This window comes from Lepidochelys kempii, chromosome 7 (genome assembly GCF_965140265.1).
Source record: "Lepidochelys kempii isolate rLepKem1 chromosome 7, rLepKem1.hap2, whole genome shotgun sequence".
Taxonomy (NCBI): Eukaryota; Metazoa; Chordata; order Testudines; family Cheloniidae; genus Lepidochelys; species Lepidochelys kempii.
Window position 1 is genome coordinate 67,317,590 of NC_133262.1, and position 12,138 is coordinate 67,329,727.

General features: G+C 41.5%; 1 protein-coding gene across 1 annotated transcript in view; it reads left to right on the forward strand.

The window, feature by feature from the left end:
• The window catches only part of ZMIZ1 (zinc finger MIZ-type containing 1), a 472,323-nt gene that overhangs the window by 432,340 nt on the left and 27,845 nt on the right, over window positions 1-12,138 (forward strand). The window contains 8 exon segments of the mRNA XM_073353233.1: window positions 302-416; window positions 2,135-2,352; window positions 4,135-4,333; window positions 5,385-5,657; window positions 9,720-9,902; window positions 10,719-10,743; window positions 10,746-10,792; window positions 11,527-11,701. Of these exon segments, the coding sequence (XP_073209334.1) occupies window positions 302-416; window positions 2,135-2,352; window positions 4,135-4,333; window positions 5,385-5,657; window positions 9,720-9,902; window positions 10,719-10,743; window positions 10,746-10,792; window positions 11,527-11,701 (1,235 nt within the window).

Genomic DNA, 12,138 nt, shown 5'->3' on the forward strand with positions numbered 1-12,138 from the left:
GCAGGTGGCAGAGTTTTAGGGGTGAACTCTTCATTTCATCCATTACCACATGGGTTTATGTGTCATGAATTAACTTAATTTCCCTTCTGCTTTGATGCTGTGGTGATTGCTCTGCTTGTAACCAAACAGAAACTGCCCACTTCTTAAACATACTAAGATACTTATAAAGCTGATGAGTTGGAGAAGAGTTAAGGTTACTCCATCTGCCTTTGTCAGTTAAGAGATCAATCCCCGCTTCCTCAACCATCATTCATTTAAACTGTTCCAAACCATGACTCTCTGGTGTGTTTGTATTTTACAGTGATGGGTCTTTCCCCTATGACTCTGTTCCTTGGCAGCAAAACACCAACCAACCACCAGGTTCTTTATCAGTGGTCACTACAGTATGGGGTGTGACTAATACCTCCCAAAGCCAGGTAAGCTTCATTTTATGCTCCCTACCCTGAGTTATGCATTTTGGTTAAATGTTTGTCAGTAAAATGAAAAAAAAAATAGAGAAAAGTAGGGAAAGGACTGTCATAAAACGGTATTTTTCCCTGCTTATTTTCTTCTTCTGGCAGCACAATGGCTACATATTAGGGTTTTACTTATTTTGAGTTGGTAACACATGGGTGGAAGTGTCAGATTATATTGGTGGCAGTTGCAAGCATCACTTGCTTTCTATACAGGAGAGGGGTGATTATCAGACCTAACATGTTTATCACAGCATTTTTCTTGAGTCCTTAATGGAAAACTTTTCTCATTTAGCCTGGTGCAATGTTCTGAAGCATTGGGACAGAGGCAAGAGCTAAGTGGTTAGTGCCAGGGTATAACTGTCCAGAAAATGGGAATTTGTTCCCATGAAAAATTTTGTATTTTTGAACAAAATGTCATCTCATATTGTGATGAAAAGTCCAAAATGCAAAACTTTTTACAGGAAGGGACTTCCACAAAATTCTGTTTCAGGAGAACTGAAATGGAATTTTTTAGCTTGCAGGCAGCCAGCCTGGACAGTTCTTGTCAATTTCACTTTTTCCCTGCAGGCAGAAAGTGAAATTGACCAGAACCTTCCAAACAAAATGCCAGAGGCCAAGCACCTGGCTCTCCACCTCTCCCCCAGCCCAGCTACATTTGTCTGGCTGCCTGACTGCAATGTTCTTGTCCATTTTTCTTTCTCTTGAAGGCAAAATTGACATGAACTTTCCACGCAGATAGCTGGGGAGCTATCATTTCAATTTTTTTCAGTGGAAAATTGATATTTTTCAGAGAAATTGAAATTTTGCCACAGAAAATTTCAGTTTTGTGAAAACTCCATTTTCTGTTGGAAAATCATTCAGATGGCAAATTCCCAACCAGTTCTCTATGTGAAGGACTCAAGTCTCCATCCAACTGATGTTCAAGCCAGTGGAAAGACTTCCCTTTACTTGAAAAGGAGCTGGATCCAAGAACATTAGTCAAGTCACTGAACCGCTTTATGCCTTATGCTGTGTCTACCCTATGGGCTATGGGTGTGATTCCCCATCTCGTATGAGCATACTTGTGTTAGTCTCATCGACCTAGCACGAGTGTTAATAGTACTGTAGCCACAGCAGCACTCATGATAGCTCAAAGAGACTTAACACAAGTACACATTACATGGGCAAGAGAATCACACCACAACTCATAGTGCAGACAGCTTTGGTTTGGTCATCGGTAAAATGGAGATACGTCTTTATAGTAATGTTGTGAGGCTTAATGAGTATTTGTACGTCATTTTGAGGTCCTACATCAATGACATTATGTTGGGGGGGGGGTTAAATCAAATTGTCATCTTGCAGACCAACAAATTGTCAAATAACACAGTTGTTTCTTGCTTCTTCACTTAATCAGATGGATTCGCCACATGATAAAAAAAATGTGATGTCTGCTGTTCCTTATTATAACTTTTCAGAAGCTTCAGTGAGAGACTAATCTTATGGTAGGGATCAGAAAATGGCAAGGGAGAGCTCATAAGAAATTAACATACCTAGGTGCATACAGCATAATGAACCCAGGACTCATTTGAGTGCAAGTATATAAGTTAGTTGATTGTACTTTAATGTCTGTAGCAAACTAACATTGTTTACAGCCATAGCTTTAAGGGCTTTTTCCTTATTTTGAATATTTCTCCTCACAGGTGCTGGGAAACCCAATGGCAAATGCCAATAACCCTATGAACCCAGCAGGAAACCCCATGGCTTCTGGGATGACTACAAGCAACCCTGGCATTAATTCCCCTCAGTTTGCTGGGCAGCAGCAGCAGTTTTCAGCCAAGGCAGGCTCTGCTCAACCCTATATGCAGCAGGGCATGTACGGAAGACCCAACTATCCCGGAAGTGGAGGCTTTGGCGGGAGGTAAGACAAGTCTGTATGGGATGGCAATTGGATGTGAATAGTTCAAGGTGTTCTAGCTTTGCATAGCAATCTACTGGATGTGTCATAGGTTCCCTTTGGTTATTTAAAGGGTAAGTCTACACACCAGCCGGATGGTGTGATTCCCAGCTTGGGTAGACATACATGGGCTAGTTCTGTTCAAGCTAGTGTACTAAAAATAGCAGCATGGCTGCAGCTGCTCTGGCAAGCCACCCAACTTCCTGGATACATACTCAGGCCACTGCAGCCACGCTGCTATTAGCTTGAGCAGGGCTAGCACATGTGAGTTTACTTGCTCTGGTAATCACATCTCCCAACGGCTGCTTAGAAATACCCAAAGTCTTGGTGGTTATTTCATCAGGCCTACCTAAATAGCATACTGGGTCCGTTGCTCGAAAAATTGGCTACTCAAAGAGCAGGACATTCATCACTGTATCTGGAAATTAGGTCAATCAATTACCCCTGACAAACACCAGAAATAAAGTTTTAATTACCACAAATATAAGACACAAACCAAGGTCCTAGGAATGATTAACATTCAGTAGGGCTAGTATGTGAGAAGTATCGGTGGTACAACTTCCATCAGTCTATATGAGGAAATTACCTCAAATATTAGTAAGGGTACAGCACTACAAAGCTAATAGGCAGACCCCTTACTGCAGGAATTTATAAAGCACTTTGTATGAATGAGGGACAGGGCTTTGGTCTTAAATTTTAAGTTATGTGTTTATTTTTGTGGGGTAAGTGCAGTTCTTGTGAAATGTGCCAAATTAATAGCCCAGGTTATCTACAAAACACAGGCGTGGGCCGTTAAAAGGTAAACACAGGCAGTAAGCATGCAAGCTTCCCACGCTCCTAATGCTTTTCCTGAATGCACTTCTGTGGTGATAGTGTAGCTCTGTCTCCGGGCCTAGTCAATCTCTGGGTTCCTTTGTTGTTACTGCCGAAAAGGGTACCAACATGGTAGACTGGAACAGCACTATCCTGGAAAATGGGAGAGCTAGCCTCTGTTTTCATCTCTACCACTGTCTCGCTACATGAATTTGTACCACTCACTTAAACTTTCTGTACTTCAGTACAGTTCATCTGTAAAATGGGCATAATGTTGACCCACCTTTTTAAAGACCTTTGAGATCTACAGGTGTGAAGTACTCTAGATTATTTATTTATTTATTTATTTATTTACTTAGTGGTACTTTTGTGATTAGTACCTGAAGTATGCAGGCACAGCCAACTTGCTTCATGCAGAACTCTGAAGAGGCACCAAATGACAGCTGTCAGTCACTGTCGATAACAAATAGCCCCTGTCGGCCTCTTTCCTGAGATCTCAGTGGGACAGATTTCCTTTTCTACTCCTGGAAAAGCTGATGCATTCCACTGTTGAGGCACATAGATGGCTGATTGTGGAGGAAGCTCACAATGGATACTACTGTCCATGCTGCCCCTAAATTGTGCACACATTCGTTTACAGCCTCTGAGTCCAGCAGCGTGGTAGAACAGAGTAATAAAAATTAGTTAGAAACTCCTGAAAACTCTAGTTTCTAACTCCATTCAAAAGTGCTGACGTTATCTTCCCTCTGTGCCAGAGCAGCTCTTGCATCCTCATTGACATGCCTGCTTCTCTCTTTCTGTCGGAGTGCTTGTTTTCAAGAGAAACTTATACATGGTTTTGGAACTGTTCCAAATGACATCAGAGTGAGGCCCCAAATCTAAGCTCAAAACACTCGGCCCATTTTAATATTCCTTTCTTTCTTCACCTGATAGTTACCCTGGTGGCCCAAATACTCCTGCGGGAATGGGGATCCCTCCACACACGAGGCCGCCTGCAGATTTCACTCAGCCGGCTGCAGCTGCCGCCGCAGCTGCAGTTGCAGCTGCCGCTGCCACAGCAACAGCTACAGCTACAGCCACTGTAGCAGCCCTTCAGGAAACCCAGAACAAGGACATGAACCAGTATGGACCGGTAAGAAAGTAGATCTTGCAAACTTGTATCCTTCTGACTTCTGCCTTTAGAGAGAAGTGAGTGCCCCTATTTAGTATGTAAGATATTCAGGTATCAGCTGTATTGTGTGTCTGTTTGCACAAGAGATGGAGACCAAGCGATCTCTTGTAGCAGGGATAAGTATGTATATGATAATGACATAGAGTGGCCAATACATTATCTTTATGAATCCCTGTTACCTGCACTAGTCGTGCATTTGTATTGCAAAGAGGTCATCCCTTAGTTAAAAAAAAATGGTATGCAAAGTTTTATACCCACTTCTAATGGGATGCATTAGTACTTCACCTCCTCCAAACTTTAGCACACAGGTAAGTGTTCTAAAGCTTTATTTTAGGGCCTATGCTGTTTCTCTAATTAATTATGTTGATCAACTCAGTTTAGTTTTTCTAAATACAGTAAAAAAAACCCCACCTTTTAAGGTATTATCTGTGAGAATAGCAATTTGAACCATCCATTTTTGGTGACCCTAAGCTCAACACACAATTATTTCCTGTACTAACTATTAATGAAAAAGGAATGAGTGTTTGATCTGTGGCAGCTGCTTTTCTCACCGCTTCCATTCCGTGTAGTGTTTCTAAGCATCGGGGTTAAGGGTGGGGCACATGCAGAACCTCAGCTGGCGTAAATAAGCAAAGCTTCTTTGAAGTCAATAAAGGGGTGCTGAATTACACCAGCTGAGGATCCTGGCCTATTACCTTGGGGAAGATGACTGGTCACGTCAGTGGATTTTTATTTGCTCATATTAAAGCCGTTTTTCTCTTACTAAACTATTATTTTTCTCTCCTGTTGCTTTTAGAATTGCAGTTGAATTATTATTATGCCAAAAAAACCCAAAACCCCTCACAGAAGGTTACAGAACATAAAAAGAAAATGCGACATAATCCCACCCCCAACCCCTGCTAACAAACATGTTAAGCTCCCCACTCCCATTTTAAATGCATGTCGCATTTTATTCTTTTTTTTTCTTTTCTTTTCTTTTTTTCTTCCGTTGAAGGTTTGTTCCTCTTTCCAGATGGGTCCAACTCAGGCTTACAACAGCCAGTTCATGAATCAACCTGGCCCTCGCGGCCCTGCTTCTATGCCAGGCAGCATGAACCCAGCGAGCATGGGAGCCGGAATGACGCCTTCCAGCATGAGCGGGCCACCTATGGGTATGAGCCAGCCGAGGCCCCCTGGGATAAGCCCCTTCAGCAGCCATGGGCAGAGGATGCCGCAGCAAGCTTACCCAGGTCCACGCCCCCAGTCTTTGCCTATACAGGGCATGAAGAGACCGTACCCAGGAGAGGTGAGTATTCTCGCTTCTTTATTCCTTTTGTCTTACAAACGATACCAATTATGCTACAGATGAAATCCACCCTGTGCAGAAAACCTGTATAATACCCTGGTGAGTGTGTGTAGCAAGTCACCTCTGTGCTTAGCCCACAAATAGTAGCCCTGCCTAGGGAACTTTAGCTCAAGCTGTAGCTGCTTGTGCTTTTTAGCTCTGGAGGTCCCCAGAGTTCAGTCCCTGGTGCGTCAGCCAAGGTGGCCGCCACCAAGCCCAAACTGCCCTGTGAAGTTCTTGAGCCCTCAAAATATCACTTTGAAGCCCTCATAATAGAACGTAAGTTCATAGGTCTTATAGAGACTCTCTGCGCAGAGATGGATTTCAATCTGAATGCTTAAAATAAATTTGTCATGGGCAGACCATACGCTTTATTTACTCTGGGTTTTTTATTGTTTTAAAGAAATATGGGGCAGCACCTTGCATAAACACAAAAAGCATGTGAAACTTTTAAAAATCCCATTGCTTTCCAAACCTCCTGTGGCTTGATTTTCATAGGTGCTAATACTCAAAACTCCTGTTGAGCTCAGCATCTCTGAAAATTCCCACGTTGTCATTTAGGTAATTTTCTTTTGGTCTGGGGTGAAGATTATCTGAGTTCTTTTCCTGTTTGTCTGTCTATGTCTATTTGTCTCTCCAGGTTTTTATAAGATTAGCATAGGATGAGAGCATTTCCCAAGACGTAGTAATCAAAATCACACAGCCATTGGCTTGCTGTATGACTTCAGGCAAGTTCTATTGAAATCAATGGGAGTTAGGCACTGAGATGCTTTTGAAAATCCCACTAGTCACCCATCTTCATCTTTAGGGGCCTATATACCTTTATAAATCTAGCCCTTAGTGTGTAACTTTAGATAGAATCACAACATATACTAAACTGATGCTATGCTATTAGTCAGTAGAGTTTACACTAGCATTTTATTGGCCAAAATATAATAGTGGCAATGTAAGTTTACAGAAAATATACACTGATATCCAACATTTAACAAATATTTATTGAGTTTCTTGCAGTTTTTCTAAATGCAACATTTCCTGGTCTGTAAATGAATTCTGTTGTTGTTGTTACCTTATGCATCAAAAATGACTTATCTGCTGCAGGAGTTGCTTATCTAACAAGGCTTTTCTACTATGTAAATGCTATCACTCCTTTCCAATTGAGCTAAAAATGCATAGTTCAGATGATTATTTGTACCATTATATTTCATATTTCACACCTTTGTGGAAGATTGGGAATCCCTCCTCGCTGTTTCAATAGCATGTTTTTCATCACAAGTGAATACGAGAATGTTCTCAAGTAACATGCATTTTACAGTGCTATAAAATCATATGCTTGTTGTAAGGTGCTGTGTAAGTTTAGTAGATGCTATTTATTTATTGATTTATGAAAATTTCATAAAGGGGATATTTGTTATAAATTAGCTTGCTCCAGAATTATTTTGTTTTTGTTGTAAGTAATCAATATTCATAAATAGATTTGCCATCAGAACAGTAATAATCTTGACCTCGCCCTAAAGGTGCTGAGCAATAACCATGCCCATTGACTTCCTGTTGGACCACTGCAGGGAAAATGGGGAGGAACTTAGGTCGAGGAGTTAGGGCACTAGCCTAGGATTTAAGAGGCCTGGGTTCAGTCATCTACTCTCCGCAGACTTCTTTTGTGACTTGGGCAAGTCACTTCCTTCAGCGTTTCAGCCAGCCACCTATAAGGATTTTTCCGCCACAATGTATTCTAGTTTTGGGGAAGGTTATTTCATCCAGGATAGCCACAGCTGGGGATGGAACATTGGCCAGAAAGGGCCAAGGTTCTGACGTGGTATGAAGCATTCTCTCTCTCGGGTGCTTGGCTGGCTGACTTTTAATCACGTGCTCAGGGTCTAACTGATCCATGGGGTCAGGAAGGAATTTTTCCCTAGGTCATATTGGCAGTGATCTTGGGGGGCTTTAGCCTTTCTTTCCAGCAAAAGAACATAAGTCTGGCCATACTGGGCCAGACCAATAGTCCATCTAGCTTTATATCCTGTCTTCTGAGAGTGGTCAATGCCAGATGCTTCAGAGGGAATGAACAGAACAGAGCAATTATCAGGTGGTCCATCCCCTGTCATCTAGTCCCAGCACTTGGCAGTCAGAGGTTTAGGGACACCCAGAGCATGGGGTTGCATACCTGACCATCTTGGCTAATAGCCATTGATGGACCTATTCTCCATGAACTTATCTAGTTCTTTTTTGAATCCAGTTATAGCTTTGACCTTCACAACATCCCCTAGTAACGAGTTCTACAGGTTGACTGTGTGTTGTGTGAAAAAGTACTTCCTTTTGTTTATTTTAAACCTGCTACCTATTAATTTCATTGGGTGACACACACACCCTGCTTGTTTATGTGCTATGTGAAGGGGTAAATAACATTTCCTCTTTTTTTTGGTCCATCCCATTCATCATTTTTTATTTCCTCCTTAGTCATCTCTTTTCCAAGTTGACCAGCCCTATTCTTTTTAATCTCTCCTCATATGGAAGCTGTTCCATACCCTTAATTGTTTTTCTTTGCCCTTCTCTATACCTTTTCCATTTCTAATGCATCTTTTTTGAGGTGGGTTTCCAGAACTGCATGCAGTATTCAAGTTGTGAACCTACTCTGGATGTATATAGTGGCATTATGATATTTTCTCTCTTATCATCTATCCCTTTCCTAATGGTTCCTAACATTCTGTTCGCTTTTATGACTGTTGCTGCACAGTGAGCAGATGTTTTCAGGGAACTATCCACAGTGACTCCAAGATCTTTTTCTTGAGTACTAATGGCTAATTTAGATACCATCATTTTGTATATATAGTTGGGATTATGTTTTCCGATATGCATTACTTTGCATTAATCAGCATTGAATTTCATCAGCCATTTTGTTGCCCAGTCACTCTTTGTAATTCTTCACAGTCTGCTTTGAACTTAACTATCCTGAGTACTTTTGTATGGTCTGCAAACTTTGCCATCTCACCATTTACCCCTATGTTGAAAAGCAATGGTCCCAGTACAAATCCCTGGGGGATCCCATTATTTACCTCTCTCCATTCTGAAGATTGATCATTTATTCCTACCCTTTGTTTCCTGTCTTTTAACCAGTTACTGATCCATGAGAAGACCACCCCTCTTATCCCATGTCTGCAGAGTTTGCTTAAGAGCCTTTGGTGAAGAACCTTGTCATAAACTCTCTGAAAGTCCAAGTACACTATATCCACTGAATCACCCTTGTCCATGTGTTTGTTGACCCCCACTCAAAGAATTCTAATAGCATGTGGGTGTGGGTCCTTGCAAGGATTATCTGGGTATATCTCACTTAATCCTTTCCCTGCCATTGAAGTGGCCTCAGGCAGTGGTGCTCCTCAGTTCCTCCTGTTTTTTGCCTGTGGGACATAATAGTCTATCTCCTGGGGGGGTGTAATAATTTTGGTCTCATTTTGGTTCTTTCGTTTAGTGTGTATGTTGGATGGTGGTTTGTGGTACACAGGAGATCAGACTAGATGATTTGGTCGTCCCTTCTGGCCTTAAACTCTATGGCTCTGTGACTTAATATCCCTGTGCCTCAGTTCCCCACCTGTAAAACATGTAGTTAATAGCCCTTCCCTGTCTCCCAGGGGTGTTGTGAACATTACACACATGAGATGGTAAGGCCCTCAGATACTGTGGTTATGGGACCATAAAAGTACTTTAGATGGATGGATGCAGGTGCTCAACTCCTCCAAAAATATGGCTACTTATTTAAGGGCCTAAAGTTAGGCATCCTGGAGTGGAGATTTTCAAAGGCACAAATGGTTGAGTGCCCCAGACTGAACATTAATAAGATTTGAGCACCTTTGAATGTCCGCAATCCCCGGTCCCTCAGAGGCCCAACTCCAGGCACCCAGGTTTGAAAATGCTGGGCAAAGCGTTCATGAGACAGGGACATCAGCCTGATTTTATTTTCATTTTAATTCTATATTTCAAAGTTCAGTTTAAAATTATTTCTTGTTTTGTTTCATCTCTGTTGTAAAATAGCCAAATTACGGAAACCAGCAATATGGACCAAATAGCCAGTTTCCTACCCAGCCTGGTCAGTATCCAACTCCCAACCCTCCAAGACCTCTTACGTCTCCTAATTATCCTGGACAGAGGATGCCTACCCAGCAAAATACAGGGCAGTACCCACCTCCAACAGTCAACATGGGACAGTATTACAAGGTGAGACTTTGGGTTCATTAGCTATCTCATCTGGTGCTGGTGAAAGTTCTTTCTTCTGTGTTAGTGGATAAAATGAAACTCCAGCAATACCATAGGATCCCTAGATAGGGCCTGATAATACACCATTAAAGGCAATGGAAGTTATTCCATTGCCTTTGATGAGTCAGAATCAAGCCCATAGTACAGTAAGCTATGTCACATCATAATTTGGGGGCACTTTAGCTAAATGTGGGCCAGAAGTAAAAGTGAATGCCAAACTGAGCCCACCTTTAGTTGTGGCAAAGCAAAATGAGGGCACACACTGCACGGTTCTTGGATTAATTGAGAAAATTTCAGTAAAGCTGGTAGATCAGATCTGCTTTAAGATTAGAATAGTCAAGTCATTTCTGGTGTTGGATTCTGAGCCAGAAGAATCTTAGGGCCAATGGGGTTATTTTGTCATTATTTGCATGGAAGGTGGGTACTGTTTGAGATGACAGCACTATTGGAAAAGAATAAGGAATCATTTCCCACAGAACATCTGTATACAGTCAGGTCACTTATTGCCTGATGTGAGATGTCTAGAAACATTGCTTTTTCTAAAGCAATTTTTATTATACTGTGGCAGCTTCTGTTCCACATTGTCAAGATGAATGCATCAAGGGGCTAGATGCTCAGCTGGTGTAAATCAGTGTAGCTCCATTGCAGTGCCTGAAGCTACAATGATTTATGCCAGCTGAAGATCAGTCACGAGTGTTTTAAAGGTGAAGGATTTTATATATATTTTTATCCTGTTTATTTTTGTTGGGGTTTTTAAAATTTTGTTTTGTTTTATAGCCAAAGCAGTTTAAGGAACAAAATAGCCTTTCCTGGGAGTGATCCAGGGCTATGTACAAGGGAATCTTAGTTTGGTTTGAGAAGAAAATAATAACAAAATTTGAAAGGGGAACCAACCCTTGGTCTATCGAACTATGTTGCATGTTTTTCATGGAAATGTAGATTGATGTGGTGACAGGGTGAATAGACAAGATGAGCTCATGGAGAAAGGCAGTTCTCCCAGCTAAGGGGCAAGGCTCTGCGTTGTAATATAGATGACCTGGTCTTTGGAGTTTGAAGACTGTGGAGACTAGAGACTTGATGAATTGAGAACTGTGAGGAACTTTGGTCTCAGCGGAGACAGGAATGGGTATAGTCGGTAGTGCCTTTCAACCTGTGATTGCTCAGTGACCAAAGATAAAATGTTCTCAGCCAAAGATGAGGTGCTATATTATTTACTGCTACATCAAGAGGAGAGGAGAAGAGTAAGAAAATTAGGGCAAAAGTAGGAGAGATCAAACGTGGAAAACCGGATAAAGAGGCAGGAGAGAATGAAAAAGTGTAGCATCTGCAGTTTCTGAGGCTTGCACTCCTTGCCTCAAATCTAAACTACTGTATGTTTTAAAAATGAGAAGTAAATGCAAAGAAAAAAATAATTAAGGTTTTCAGTTTTAGCTCTCCTACTCATTTCGCTTTAAATAGCGCCAGGCCCAAGCCACAGTACCGATATATAGATTCAGTGTTTAATAGCAATACATATGATTAGGGCTTCTTTTTTTTTTTTTTCTTTTCAAAATTCAATAACAGCTTGGTATTATTTATTTTCTAGCCATCAAGGCCTGTACCTGTGGCAAATTACCCTCACTCACCGGTTCCAGGAAACCCCACACCACCCATGACTCCAGGGAGCAGTATTCCACCATACCTGTCACCTAACCAGGATGTCAAACCACCATTCCCACCTGACATTAAGCCAAATATCAATGCTTTACCGCCACCGCCAAGTGAGTAGCAAATGGAGCGGTCCCTCAGCCCTTTACTGTCTCTCCTTCCTTTGCCATGCATATCACGCAACCCAGAAGTGATGCTTTAAAAATAGCATCTTGATGGCTATTTTTTGACATGGAGAGAAATTTTGATAGCCAGTTGATATATGGCGTCGACCAACCACATTTTGCAAGCTACTCAGAGAGGAAGGAAACAGGAAAGAAGAATATTTGTTTCCAAACAAAATATTGGAAAATTGCAAATGGAAAACTCTCTCCAAAGTTAAACTTTTAAGGATTTTGCCCCTTAAATATTCCTGTAGTTGATTTCTCAGAATGAAACTCTTAATTTTCAACTGTTTCATGTTGTTGGGTTTGTTTATTGCATAGAAACTCCATCAATAGTAATGTGGTGTGTTTTGGTCAAGGGCAAAGCTATTGAATACTACTGAAGA